This window comes from Gigantopelta aegis, chromosome 11 (genome assembly GCF_016097555.1).
Source record: "Gigantopelta aegis isolate Gae_Host chromosome 11, Gae_host_genome, whole genome shotgun sequence".
NCBI lineage: Eukaryota > Metazoa > Mollusca > Gastropoda > Neomphalida > Peltospiridae > Gigantopelta > Gigantopelta aegis.
In genome coordinates, this window is record NC_054709.1 from 27,074,240 (window position 1) to 27,090,470 (window position 16,231).

General features: G+C 36.1%; 1 protein-coding gene across 2 annotated transcripts in view; it reads right to left on the bottom strand.

The window, feature by feature from the left end:
* LOC121385676 overlaps window positions 1–16,231 on the bottom strand; it is a 68,437-nt gene that overhangs the window by 23,486 nt on the left and 28,720 nt on the right. For both annotated transcript variants that reach the window (XM_041516446.1, XM_041516447.1), the window contains exons 2-4: window positions 15,984–16,193; window positions 10,182–10,312; window positions 7,927–8,050 (exon numbers count right to left, since the gene is read on the bottom strand). In XM_041516446.1, the coding sequence (XP_041372380.1) occupies window positions 7,927–8,050; window positions 10,182–10,312; window positions 15,984–16,193 (465 nt within the window). The remainder of the gene's footprint in view (window positions 1–7,926; window positions 8,051–10,181; window positions 10,313–15,983; window positions 16,194–16,231) is intronic.

Here is a 16,231-nt window from a genome sequence, read left to right on the forward strand (position 1 = left end):
ACCATGTTGTTAACTTGTTAACCATAGTTCATGTTGGAAAGGAAATTAAGAACCTACATCACCAACGTGTGGCTTCTGTTATACATTTAACATTCTAATAAGCAACACAAGGAAAATCTACACTGTGTTAAAAGGAAAACTGGAGGTCCGATGGCAAAATCTACCTTAGTCTACAGCCAAGGATTTTTTTTTTTTTTTTTTTTAAACATATATCAGCAGTTTATCAAAACTAAATTATGACTTCATTACCATTATTAAATTTAAAGTTATTAGCTTTAGTAAATTTAAATTATAAATAATGAATGTTTCGTTATTGATCATACCAAAGATGACATTATTTGTTTTATTATATTTGATTATGTTACCAGTCTGAGTCAATATTCAGTTTTGTACTGTAACCCATAAGTGTTGAACCTTATTTGCAATCCAGAAATAGATGTGGTCATTACAAACACTACCCTGTTTGACTCAACATAATGAATAATATGTAAGAATGTGTTAGTAGCTAAGATTTGGTGAACTAGTTTATGTTGAAACCATACTAATGTTGAATATTTAATGTATTAAAATGGCAGTGTATAATATTTGTTCCAGACACTTGATACAAAGATAAAACCGTGATTGGTGTAATTAGCTTGTGATTGTGGAGTTATGGATTTAGAGTTTAATGAGTCGTACATATCCTTGCATCCTATTTCACTTTTTAATAAACGTTTGTTTAAATGGAAGAATGGGATTATTAACAATTTTAAAGCTGCCATCTTTCAAATTATCTAAAGTATATATGTAAGTTTTGACTGCATGTGTTAACGAAGCATAGCTAATAGAGTTGTTGGATATATTGTAATTTTTATGAACTGATCATATGTTAAAATATCACAGTTTTTGTCAATAAGGTCGTTTATAAAATAATTCCTTTTTATAACTTATATATGGAAATGGCTTGTGATCAATGAGTATTTCCATCATTTTGGAAAATATTAATACATAAACTATCATCTACGGTTTAATCATTGTGTTCTATTTCTGTTTTAGTCAGCTATTTGCTATATCTTTAAACATATTTATTAAATAATTCTGTATTTTATTATCTCATTTGATATACAATTAACCAACGTAAATAGGTTACTCAATGTGAATTAATTTTAAATAGTCTTCATGGCTATGAACATTTTAAGGCAGTCATAAAATTGTTTACTATTGAGATGTGACTAAATCAAGTTTTAATATTTCAGGCTTATTCTCCCATATACATTTCAAAAATCACGTTTTTTTTTTTTTAAATGTGTTATTATTATTTTTTAAATATCGTTTCTTCAGGATTAGGTGAAGCTATTTAAATGTTATTCTAGGTATTATTAATGTTTTTGAAAAGTTATTCTCCCTAAGACTATCAGTTTTCTAATAGACCACAGTTTTTTGGAGTTTTGCATTTTGTTTGCTTTAGATTCATAATAAAGTGCTATATCTTCCAAATATACTGACAGATTGATGCCAAAACACTTGAATTGATATGCGCCCTAGGTTATTTTCTATATTGTATGGTGACATTTTGCTTCCAATCCATATAGCTTTTTAAAAAATAATTTTTGCTCTCCCAGAAGAATAATAGTGTTAGGGTTGGGGCCCTAAATCACCACATGTAGCAACGTATACAAGTAATTACAGAGACATGTCTAGGACATCGACTTAAATTTAAAAAGCTATAGTAGAAAAAGAAAAGGATGGCAGTGGAAAACAATAGGAAAGGCAAATGAAAGGAGAACACGAATAATAACAATAATAATAATAATAAATAGGTAAATAAATAAAAAAACACAAATAAACAGAATTAAAGAAAACAGAAATACGAAAGTATATTCATACCCACATATATAAATACATATATGCATATACATACAAGCGCAAGTGTACACGTACATTCAAACATGTACACACATCTATCACAAATATAAAGAAGACATTAAATTAAAGCATTTCATTCGTGCTAAAATGTCGTCTGAGTTTTTGTTTTTGAAACAGGTTGATACCACCAAAAATGAATTGAGATGCGTCCCAGGCTAATTTCCATCGTGTATGGTGATAAACGTCTTTAGAAAATGTTGCTTCCAGTCCATATAGCTTTTGATTTGGAATTATTTATTTTAGGCCTGAAATCTGTTCATACTAGTATAATTCCGTTAGTGTTCTGTCATGGGACTCCGTGGATCCATCTAGAATGAAACATGTGTATTAAATATTCTTCACCATCTATATTTATGCATTTTATACTTGGCTTATTTCTAATAATCATTGCAATAATTCAGCACATATAATAAACATGTATGGCAATAATGGGTCGCCGTGCCTGCATCCCCATTTTAAAATTATTGGTTAAGATAAAAAAAAAAAATTGGTATTACTCTTGACACAGAATTATTATCGAATGTTCGGTTCGAATATCCGAATATTCACTCACTAATTTGCTAATCGAAATATCGAATAGTATTTTCAAGTATTCGAATATTTGGTTTATTTAGGTCATATGGGTAAAATGACTCTAAATGACGTGGATATTGCGGTTTCTTTGATTTACGAGATCGATCTTGCAAGCTGCTTGCCACGTGCATTAAAATGGTAACATAAAGCATGCCTGGAGTTTCATAATATTATATAAAATTAATCTATGGTTACTTAGTTTTAAATAGAGTTCTGTACACATATTATCATATTCTCCGTAACTGTTTTATACCAACACCTTCCATTATGTCTGTAAATGGTTATATTATGTTATAACGTACATAAGCTTATGAAAACATGCCTATTAACTAAACCTCTTTGATATGCTTGGTAACAACTCAAGTTGGGTGCAGCACTGAGTAAAGGGACTATCCTGAGTTTGTATCCTTTTAACATGTTTTTTTTTTTCTTGTGTCACCGGTAACAGTGACATCACGGCTCAAACTCGATCTATTGTTTTCTATATTTTCATTTCGGGCTAATGTTGCATTTCAAACCATTATTATAAGTAAATATTTTTTAAAACGTATCTATGTGTTCATCTATAATGTGTTTGGAGTTTGCTATGTTTTTTATTCAAATAAAACAACGACCAAACTAATATCGAAAGAAACTAGGAGTCAGTTACATATTGCCTAATATATTTTTTTTTATTAAAAATTGTGACGGTTTTGTTTCCTGTGACGTTTTGTCCTGTGTGGGATTTTTTTTATGGCTTTTTACCTGTCAAGTGAATCAGTTAATTTACAAGTTGACTGAAATAATTGATTCTCCAAAAGTCCCGTGGCAAGAAAGTACTGGAGCAAAATATTTTCTGAACCGGTAGAACACTAAAAAAATATTCTATTCTTTTAATCTTTCTTTTCGAATTTGTGGGTTATATTACTTTATACCAGCGGTTACCTAAAATTGTAACGATTGTAGTGATGCTTTGGAGGGAGGGGTTATATATGTTAAATAACGTATTGCTGTGTGTGGATTTGGCTGCCCAGTCAAGCTTACAGACAAGAGATAAGGTCATTAAGACTAGCAAAAACAAAGAGTTTGCCACAGTACAACCGATCGTATTCAACACTTTTGATGTATTGTCAAATGATCATAGTTGACAACTCGGACCTTTGATAACTGTAAACTATATGTCTTGTTTTATGTGACACTGAACTAGAGCAGTTCGTCGATTAAAGGGGCATGCTTTTGTTTTTTTTAGCAGCTTGGGGATTAACAGACATGAATTACGTTTTGTCGTTAAATATAATAATATGTTTTAAATATTCACGTAATAAGTAAAGTTAGTTTTGTTTAACGACACTACTATAGTACATTGATTAATTAATTATGGACTATTGAATGTCAAACATTTGGTAAATTTGACAGTCATCAAAAATAGTTCATATTTGTGAAAATGTAATCATGATTGTAATCATGATTACTGGGCAGTGTAATCGCAATCATAATCGATTACTTTCATTTTCCTTGTAATCGTAATCGTAATCATGACATTCTTAAGTAATCGTAATCGTAATCGATTACTTTTGTCATGTAATCGCCCCATGTCACGATACCCAAATGATAATTTTCTTTTCTTTGTGACTACGTAACTGGTCAGTCTTGTGAGTTTAGATGGGAAAGTCTTAATCAAGGGTTTTACAGAATTATTTGCAGTAATAAAGCAGAACGGCTGATAATGTCCATTACCATTTTAGGGGTGCCAGGTTATCCCACAATACTCTGTGATCTTAATAAAACATGCACGTATTTGGGTGTCTAGACATCTTGGCTGGTGATCTTCCAAATATACACCTGTCAATCGGGAACCACAGGTACAGGCCACGGAAAGAAAAGACCAATTAACTAAGAAAACGCTCCGGTTATCATTTCAGTACGTGGGTTAATATACGGAAAAAACATAATACATTTATTTCGACGCTTTATTTCGACACAATGGTGGGTTATTTTGTATTGAAAAATAATATATACTTATTGCTGGCTTACCGGGATGGATATTATTACAGAACATTGCGATGCATCCGCAAAAATCAGGTACGTTTGTTTCTTCATTTCTAAGACTAATTCCTGACGTGACACGTTAGGTATTACGTAACCATCGGCTCGCCAGAGAGTGTATTCACTGGGATGGTACAAAATGGCTCAGCCCGTTATATATAATAGCCGTCACATTTAACCGTTTTGTTAATTAATTATAAGATTATACTTGTTGATATTAAGCAATAATGTGCATTATATATCGTTGAATATGCATACTAGTCTAAAAGCCTTGCGCGAGCATTCCTATAAGAAAGACATTTTCATTCAAATAATGTATTAAAAGGAAATATTATTTTTAAAATGTGGTAGAATTAATACTGTTCTGCAAACGAATAGTTTGTCATTTTAAACACGTATATTCATATTAAATCATGATAACAAACGTTGGATAGAACCTGGAAGTAAACAACAGCGAAGAGTGGAACGTGGCCTTTTACAAAACTTTATTATTAAAATTATTAAATATCGTTCTTCACTGGAAACACTCAAGTATTATCAGTCAAAATATGCACAAACTTAATGGTTTTGGCATGGTGAATATTTGACAGAAAGTTGTGAGAACGGTAGGGAGTAGCCTACATGGTGTGGGAACCCACGATTTGACAGGAAGTACATGGACTATTTATTAAAAACCAGCATTTCTTGCACTACATCTTTTTCGCTACCACACGCTGCGGCATTTTGTAGATTGTTATTATTTATTTTAATCTTTAGCCGTTCTATGCTTCAGTCACCATGCATGCTCATAATTAGGCTGTGAATAATACAGTGTATACAGAACTTTATTACGCTCGGGGCCATCGTTCGATGGCATATAAGGAATACAAATATACATATATAATATAACAGCATCAAGATGACAGTTCGAAAAACAATTCGTAAACTGTAACTAATGGAAGTCTTAGGAGGAGGAGAAATGCTTGTTGATAATAGTTATAAATCTACACATGTTTCTAAGGGTGCCTATATTTTTACAGTTAAAAAGCTGCTCAAATTTGCTTAAATTTGGTCTTGTAAAATAATATTTGTGAATATATTTACATTTATCTCATCTATATTTTGTACATATAAATAAGTAGTGAAATTCATGACAGTAGTACAATACAATACGTGGCCTCTGTTCATATAAAATATTAGTCCTGTTTCGATAGGTAAAACGTTGTCAGCTGTACAATTATAAGAAATGTATTGCACATAGTTTTATAAAGTATAGTTTTATCAAGTATATTTAGATATGCTTCGAACACTAAGATCTCTTTAAATAATTCATTTATGGTTTCTTCCACATTGTATATACAAGTACGTGTAGTCATGAAATAATAATTTGTAGACCTGTACTGATAGCTTGGAACATTTATTTGTCACAAGACCGATCGGTGGGTTTAAGCCTGGATGACATGTTTTTCAGAATGACAACGCACAGGCTCACCACAGTTGCAGCAGCAACAAATTCAACGCATTTCCATGGTCAGCTCTTAGCCATTGAACACGTATGGGACATAATCTAAAACCGTCCTCGTCTTGCGACCAATTTGGCAGTGTTTGGAGTCGCGATCCTGGAGGAATGGGACAGGATCCTACAAAATGCCACTGGAGGTTTGACCTGGAGCATACCACGTCGGATTTATACATACTTGGCGAACCATAAGGGTTTTATCCGTTATTAACGCATGAAAAAAACACACGTCACTTTCACAGTAACGACTCGTGTCGCATATCTGGGTCACATCTTGGTTAGAATATTTTTGTCAATGACGTATAAACATTAGTGTTTCTGCTTTGCCACTGATTATTATTCAACAAAATAGTAAAACATCTCTGATATATTGTGTTATCTCCATCAAGTTCATTAAGTACACTAATATCTAAAGAACTGCCGCTATTTTATTTTAATGGTCATAATTTAAAGTATAGATTTGTTTGACTAATCTAAAACTGATATGTTCCCACTATGTTTACACCATTTACGTTTAACAAGACGCGTATTTCTTACAAGAAACACATAGAACAGTCTTAAACTCTATTACATCCGCGCGCACAACGTGTCAGGTCAGGTCATAGGGTTTTATATGGACATTCAGAACACGTTGTTGTAGCGTACGCTTGTCATGGGCCGGCACCTCCGTCCAGGAAAGGAAAAGGTTGAATAGGGTGGGAGAGGGAACCGCCCACGCTGGCAATTGCAAGATAGCACAAGCAGCCCGACATGGGTCGGTAGTGGGTAGGGGAAATTTGTGGTGCTATGGAATTTTGAGTGTCCCGTAGGACTACGTCAAAAAGGAAAGTATTGTGCAATTTCTTGAAGGAATGTTGGCGTATTTTGGAACTATTCATCGAAAGCTAAAAAGGGAGCTACATGTTATTTTTTAACTTAGTTTGCCGAGTGTGGCTCGCTGTACGTGTGCCCATGCAGTGCATATACGTACCAATAATTTAATTTAAGCCAATAGCTAGTTATGTTCTCTATAAATTCACAGCATCCGCCTAAAAAAGTGTCAGTGTCAACATTAACATAATAAACAATCAAGCTGACGACAGTGGTTCAAATACCGTCAAAGCTGGCTCACACATTCATTCATCTTTCTCATCGATCACCCTCTGCCTATCATTCTCATTATCTTAATATAAAAATAAAAAAAACTTTCCATTTTTTTCCACGATTTCAATCTGTTTCGACCCTTTCTATCAGTTTCCTCCGACTCTGTCTTCTGAGCTGTCCACACGATCGCCTACCTGTCTCAACTTCCTCCACGGGTGCAGTCTCTGTGTATTTTCCTGCACCCACCTGGCATTCTCGTCCTCTGCCGCTAATAAAGCTGGTCTGACACACGGCACTAACTAACGACCGCCGGTAGTAGGGGTGCATAGTAGGTGGTTACAAGTGCCTCTTAACAATGCCAGAAGTAACTACTGAACACTCCCCAAAGTGGTCAGACTAAGCCCACAGCTAAAAGCTGATGGGGAATAGCAGGTGTGTGGCACAAATAGCCATAAGAGACAAGCACATGTTTCTGTTGGAGAGACAATGACTGGGATGTGGAGGTGGACAGCAAAAGTTGAAAGATAGGAGGAGTTGCCAGATTGGGAAGAAATGAGATGGAATTCAAAGGAGAGAAAGGAAAGGGGGCAGTGGGATTAAAAAAACAAAACAAACAAACAAACATAATAAAAAAACAAACAAAAACAAACTAAACTAAAACAAAACATAACATTTAAATATATATTGTCTGCTGTCTTAAAACTACAGATGAGAACAGACGATAATCACTAGAAGTATAAAATTGTAGCATTATGTTATGTTGTATTTTGCAACTCATATTATCAATTCACATTGACCAGTAAAATTATGTATAAAGTCATTTCATAATATGAAAATCGTACCCAGATCGTAAACTGACATTGTGGTCTCGCTTCCACAGAACTGATCATACGACCCAGGACATCGAATGTCTTCAAAATGGCTGGTTGTAGTAATACCTCTGCTCAAACAATAACAATATTTCCCCTGAAAATCAAGTTCAAAATAACACAATATAATTATATATTCGACTTCAATACAAGACCTTTATTCTACCAGTCGAATTACCGCTGACATATGTTGGCTGAAACTTTAGTTTTCTTTAACTCAGAAAACATTGCTGAATTAATCAATGATTAGTAGATGTCACGTACTTGACGATTTTGACACATAGTCTTCATAGATAACCTGCAACATTTTTCCATTAGCAGCAAGGGATCTTTTATATGCACTTTCCCACAGACAAGATATGGCTTGTCATTGATTTGAATATATCAGTGTTTGAAAACTGGTTTTGCCAAGAACAAATATATGGGAAATGAATTCATGTCAGATCTGCTGACACCACAGTAACAGTGGTAGTAAGATCTAATTTCACTAAAACTGAAGACTAAGCACAATAACTACCAGTACAATTTCTTTTTCATATTTAGGCAAAAGGAAAAACAAAATGTTTTGTGGTTGATTTTCTTTTGTCTGTTATTATAAATAGATCGATTCAGCAACATATTATTGTCCTGTCCAATTATTTAAAGCATACGTGATTTCCTTTCGTTTTTGTTTTTGATAATATTACATTTAGTTCCTATTTTTATGAGTACTTTAACATCAGCGTCACGGACGGACGTCACGAATGGACACTTTTGATCAATAAAAGTATGTTTTCTTAGGTTTATTTTAAACTCATATAAGTATATAATGCCAGAAAACATTTTGTTTTAAAATTAGCAGTATTAAGATTTCGAATAAATAAATAAATAAATGTTATGGGGAGACACATGGTAGCTAACTGAACTTTCTACGGTTAGATAAAATTGTATTATCATTGTTCTGTCTATTTCAACCTTTATTACAATATACGAAGCATAAAAACTGTGTTACAATAAACGAACTTTATAACAATATACACGCTGATATTCTAAATTACAGATTAAAATTTTTAATATAATTGTAGTCGTCGTCAGAAGAGCTCTATTATTCAAAAACACATGTTACAATCGCAGCAAAATAAAACTTAGGACGATGTAATGCCTTTTTCCCTCTATTTTTTCACATTCAAATGGTAGTGTAGAGAAAATACAACCATTTTCACAATAGTTCACTCAAAACTCGTGTAACACTCATCATGATATACGTTGTCAAGGTGTTTGTCCTCAGTGATTTAAAATATAATCCCCGTTGAGAACTGTGGAAATGTCTTGTTAGAAAACATATTTGGCTAATATATTATGGACTGGTACACTGTAGAAAAATATGTCTTAAGTTATCTTATTAATGCATATGTATGGGAACACTACAATTATAGAAAACAATTGTCCCGCTCAGTGTGTTTACGTTAATATAGCAATCGTTTTAGCATTGCTGTTTACCAATTCTGAATACGACCCATTTAATGAAACAAGCTAAGATTAAAGTACTAAAGTTGAACTACTATCATGACCTTTACACTGTCTATTCCTATAAATTTGCATTCAAAACATCGATAGATTTGTTTTAAATTAAAATCAGTGGGCCCATTGGGCTATTTTTCGGTCCAGTCATTGCACCACGACTGATACATAAAAGACAGTGGTATGTGCTATCCTGTCTATGTAGTTGTGCGTGTAAAAGACCACTTGCTGCTAATCAAAAAGAGTAGCTCATGAAATGGCGACAGCGGGTTTCCTCCCTCAATATATGTGTGGTCCTTAACCATATGTCTGACGCCATATAACCGTAATTAAATGTGTTGAGTGCGTCATGAAATAAAACATTTCCTTGTTCTTTCTTTATTATCATTGTCGTCGACATCATTATGAAGAATTGCATTATCCCCTTACCGTTATAGTTTATAACAGCATGGGCATATTGATTTGAGTTTGTTTTTTTCAAAATTGAGCTTACAATACTTATTAAGTTCACTAGCATGCCTGAAGTATAGCAATGATCTCCCAAAACATCAAACTGATAAGGTATCATAATGTCCCCTACTAAACACAAATAAATTCACTATATTCATTTGGGACACTTCAAAATACACAAGGGGGAACCCCAGAAACCTCGGCTGTCACATCATCCTTCGCTTCATTAATAACACTGGATTCGTTATATAACAGTTGTTTGCAGTTCATTAACTCACCTGTAAACCAACTGGTCCCTGATTGCATTTCTTGTAGCACCGATATGGCTCGTTGTTGTATAAAGGTGTTTTTCTTTTGTAGTTAGAAACATTCAAAGATCCGTTGATCACAAACAACATAGACATGTCCTCTGAAATGTACAAAATATCATATTTTGCATTATATCCTTATGTTGAGTTTTAGGAAAACAGAAAAACGCGTTATACTCTGTGATGTTATGTAATAGTTAACTGATCATCGCACAGTTTACTCGCTAGGTTTGAATGTTCAGTCATAATGTTCTGTAATGTTTTGATATGCAAATAGCTTTGTGGCAACCCCTACTGTAATTTCATCCCCTATTGTAATGGGCTAGTACAGATTACAATAAGCTTTGCACTTGCAGTACAATCGCAACCCTTATTGCTATCGACCTTTTTATTTCATTTATTGCAACATTGTACAAAACAAACTATATTTTGTAAAATCAAACACTTTTCTTCTTTCCCTATCACATATGCGTTTCTTTTTTGACAGAGTATATATTAAAACGGAAAATGATATAATTTTTTAAAACCTGATGTGATAGAAATACAAATCCGGCAAATGAATATAGATATTGGTGTATTACACTGCTGTCTGCATGACCTGCAAGAAGACACAAGAAAAAAGTGATATTTTGGCAGAATTCTCTGGTCGTGTAATGGATAAATATCCGATTCTCTTACGAGTGTTGTGTATTCAAATCTCTTAAGTAATCTATCATGTATTATGCCAGCCTTATACGGCGACGTTTAGCTGGATGTTCCATGTTAAAAATCGATATGGCAATGAAACGTTACTGATATCTTTTCGGCACCGCAAAGCCAACATTACCTTTGTCTCCACTTTATTTTGGTAAATAAACGTTTTTAAAACAAAACCAAATTCAAACAACAGAAAGACAGTGGGTTAAATTCATTGTAGTTTCTTCGATCATTGAAGCAAACAATAAACATGTTCGTGAAGGATATCAAAGGTACCACTTCATCTTTAATTATTTGCCGATCGTACCACTCATATGGTTACAAATATCTTAGTACGTATCAAAGTGATACGTCCCACTAGTAGTCCATGAGCCAGACCCTGGATTTTTTAGATTGACTACCAAAAAGGTGACCAGATCCAACAGTGATTTTTGGTTAGTCTGCTATCTGAGGGGTCCAAAAAACTGTGATGGACTTTTTGGAAGTGTAGCTTAGTGCCCGTATCTTTAAAGATGGCCGCCGGTTTGGGTCTAAAATATGATACTTCATAAACATGACTGTGGAGCTCTAACCACATGACCTACAGACATGGGGTTTGGAGTATTGTATACTATTGTCTACTCCAAATTTAAGAAATAATGTAAACAATGTGCGGGTTTTTTCACATTTTTCTAATAAAGTTTATCACCATTCTCTATTTATACATGTTATGGTCAAATTTCCACCTAGGTCATCTAGATGTATTCATATGCCATCCATAACCACCATTACATGGTCTTGTTTGACCATTTTTGTACTCTGGTGAGGCGTTTTACTATAGATACCTAATTCTCGTTTTCGGCTTTTTTGGGGTAGGGGTAGTATCAGATCTTTAATAAGCTGCTATAAGGAATCATGACTTGGGCACATGAAGTTAGGCTAATTTGATATCAAAATACATTTTGTATTCATATATTTATAATTTTACACCACTTCAACCCTTATAGTCTGTTCATAGGCCTATAGGTTCCGATGGTTTGGGGTAGTCGTTGTAAATAATCTACCAAAACATACATGTTGGCCAACCCCAGTATCAATCACTTGTAGAGTTAGGCCCACCATGATTCATTATATACGGGCCCTACAGAATTGGCTGTAACAAAAAACAACCACAACAAATACTACGTTCACTTTCATCATGGATGCCAGGAACTACAGACATGTGCATGTGTCAAAATGTTACTTTGATCTAGCTCAAATTATTGTTATCGTGAAGGCATAAAACTTCCAGTAGGCCTACAGAGATGGTGAGTATTGACACTTTGTTAGGGCTATTTTATGTAGGTCACCTCTGCAATGCATAGCCATTGCATGTACATTACACACCTGTATGTTGTAGGCCAGTTTCTATTGATACTCTATACTGTGGATGGATGGATGTAGCCCCACTGTGGCATGCAATTAAACATTGCAATGATTGTCAATGTAGCCCTAGATTAAAAGTCTAGATATTTTCATAAAAATTATAGACATTGTCCCCGATGTGTTTTACAACATTAAAGTGATTATGTCCCAGGTAGCGGAAGTGGCAACAATTGGAATCTCGTGGTAAACGAAATTCTAGTAAGACCCTCTATATTTCACATGTGTAACCTGGCTACTGTAGGTATATAGAGCTGCTCATCCAAGGCACCATCTACATTTTATAAGTGTAACCTGAACTGCATGTCCGTGGAATCACTAGGACTATGCTCTATGATTTCTATTACCCCCAATGCCCACTAGGCATTGCCACTTGTTTGATTTCGATTCTGATAAACGCTGTTTATTTCAGATATGGCAGAACCCCCACAGAAACGCCCCAAACTTGACCCCTGCATAAGCTGTGGAAAGAACTCTCCACCTGATCAGTTGGTGAGGCCAAGAGATCTGGAATCTTGGAAAACGCTTTGTGATGCTGCAGAAATACGGCATTTTGAACCTATCATAAAACTGTCGACTGACAATCTAAGTGTTGTACTCAATGTACTGTATCATCGTGCATGCAGATCAGGATTTATGCACAAAAAGGAACTGACACGGCTACACAATGTGGTAAAAAGGCAAGAATTTGTTAGGACTGAAGGGGAAAAGATAGAACCAAGGCAGTCATTGCGACAAACGGGAACTGAACAAAAATCACGTGTGTATGATAAGGTGTGCATTTTTTGTGAACGTAAAAACAAGTATGTAAAAGGAACACAGAGACATTGCACCTTGTTTCCGAATTGCGTGAAAATATGTGTGCAGCAACCCTCCAGTCTACTCTTAACCAATGGTTCTTGCCAGAGGATCCTACATCTCTTTGGACAGTACCTAGACATTATGCGGCGTGACGGTGGTCAACTGGCGGCATTCTGGCTGAGCTATGTGGATATTGTCGAGGTACTGCTTGGCTTGATACGTGCTGACCGTGAGGGTAATTGGAGCCTCCATCTGGCATGTATCAGAGAAATGTTACCCTGGTGCTTTGCTATGGACAAAACAAACTATTCTCGATATCTTCCTGTGTACTATGCCCAAATGTCACAATTGGAAGATACCAGCCCAGACCTACATGCACATTTCCTCAATGGTGGATTTTCAGTTCAACTCGGAAAAGCCAATCCATTCAGAAAGATACCCATTGACCAAATCTTGGAGGAGACGGTGAATAGAGACACCCAAACGTCTGGGGGGACAAAAGGCTTTTGCCTTAACAAAGGTGCTATTATTCGCTACTATCTCACCGCAGAATATCGGACCGAAGCCCTGGGAAAACTAAGGGGGTTGATTTTTTTGCACGATCAGGGAATTGGTCATCCCGACCTACAGAGTTCACGAGTCTGAGGTTGTATCTATAGTTGAAAGCTGGAGAACAACTGGACCAATCCGTTTGGTACTGAGCCATCCGACCTTGTGAGCATTTCTACTGGTACTGCAGTACCACCTGAGGTGTGCATCGATTTGTTGAAAGCTCGAGACAAGGGAGAGGAAGCCTATGCGATACATGCACATACATGCTGCTCATTTCGCAGTAAAGGAAATTAGACATGGAGGAGGTGTTGTGCTATCCCCTTGGTCCAAAACCATGGGCACTAGCCAATGGGGATGGAACAATGAAAACAAACCCCAGACAAAGCACAGTTAGGGCGCCATATCGAGAAGAAGCTGCCAATGTGGATTCGATTTCTGGTGTCAGGGCAACAATAGTAGATGCCATGGGAATTGTACAGAAGATGCACGGTGAGAACCTAACCTTCGAGGAAGTGTCACATCAACTTCTGCAGCAAGTTCTGCACAATGGTGCAGGAAGTGATCACATAGATGTTGTGTTCGACTTATACCAGGATAAGTCGATAAAGGGTGCAGAACGTGTGAATTGGTGTTCCAAGGAGGGTGTCGTCTTCAACCAGATAAAGCCAGGTCACAGAATAAAAAACTGGAAGAGGTTGTTGGCAAGCACTGAGAGCAAGAACAGACTCACTAAGTATCTAGCAGACAGTTGGAAAAAAGAGAAGAATCGTGAGAAACTTGGTAAGATCACACTGATAGTGAATTTCGGTGAACAATGTTTTGAGATAACAAAAGAAGTTGCAAAAGAAGTTGGTGAGCTCCGAGCTACACACGAGGAGGCCGACACGCGGATCATGATCCATGCAAGGCATGCAGGAGCCAAATACCCAAAGGTTGTTGTAATATCAGAGGATACTGATGTATTTGTAATCCTCCTTGGACTGAATTCAGAAATCGGTTCTCGGATCTTGTTTATGCGTGGGGGAAAAAATAACGATATTTCGAGATTGGCAACAATACTTGGCCGAGATGTATGTACTGCATTGCTCGGTGTCCATGCATGGACGGGATGTCATTCTGTCAGTGCCCTCGCTGAACAGGGGAAAGTCAAAGCAATCAACCTAATCCGGAAGAGTCAACCATTCAGAGAGGCATTCATGGCCATAGGACATTTCGGATGAACTGTTCGATACAATACAGGCATTCACCTGCAGCCTGTACTCCCTAAGTACAAAGATCACCTCTGTAAATAAGCCGAGGTATGAAATATTTCGTTCCAAGCAGGGAGATGTATCATCAGGTCAACTGCCTCCTTCTCAGGATGCACTCCTGCAACACACAAAACGTGCCAATTACCAGACCACCATTTGGAGACGTTCCCTCCACAATTCTCCTGATATACCCGAAGCAACAGCAGAACATGGGTGGGTCCAAAGTGATGGACAACTCGCCATATTGTGGCTTACTGGTGCTCCTGCTCCAGAGGTTGTTCTGTCACTGATGTCTTGCAAGTGTGCACGCTCATGTACTGCTGAGAAGTGCACTTGTGTCCAGAATGGCCTCTCTTGTACACCAGCTTGTAAGCTATAAAACTGTGAAAATATGCTGGACGTGAATGAGGAGGATGACTTTGTTCAAAGTGGTGACGACAGTGAGAGTGACGAGGACTAAATTTCCCTACAGTGAGTTGTTCAAAGTACATTGGATTGACAATGCCAACTAAAGTGGGTTAGACTAATGATTATGAACAGACTTTATGTCCCTCGTGAAATAATTTTCATTGTCAACCGACAATTGAAAATTATTTCACTTGGGACATAAACATGATACAAAATGGAAGCTTGTTTAATATCCTATAAATATGTAACGGTGATTATGGCTAACCTGAGCATGTGCATATTTCACTAACTATGTTCGCAGTCAGATAACCTGGCTGAAGACAGTGAAGTGACAATAAACGAGACAATTAGTGGCACCATAATGATATAATGATTTACAATGGTCGGATCTTCCGGTTTTCAGAGGTATAATTTGCACTAAACAAATAGTTTGGGACTGAATTATTCGCCCGGTGTTCAGTTTAGAGAGGCTTCCGGTTTAGAGAGGTAAGGTAAACTTTAGTATTAAACGATGCATAAATCACGAGACCATGAAAAACATCCGGTTGTGAGATAATCCCGGTTTAGAGAGGGTTCGGTCTTGAGGAGTTACTGTGAAACCGGAAATGCTAATCTCCCCTCAAGCCCTCAGGTGTTAAATCGACTAACATATATACTACTTTACCTGTCCACGTCCATGGTGTGTACACTTCTAGAACACCAACCCAGTAATTTGTGTCAGTTTCCATTGATTGGTGAATCGTATCCCGTATGTTAAGTTGTGACAACAAAACTCCGTTATAGCAACCCGAGTTTGAAGCTTTCCACCAAGACATTTTGTTTGTGGTAACATATTGGTCTTCTAGGAAATCCAAGTTGAAGTTTCTCCAATGAGCTATGTTAATAGAAAAAAAGAAAAGAAAAAAATATGTT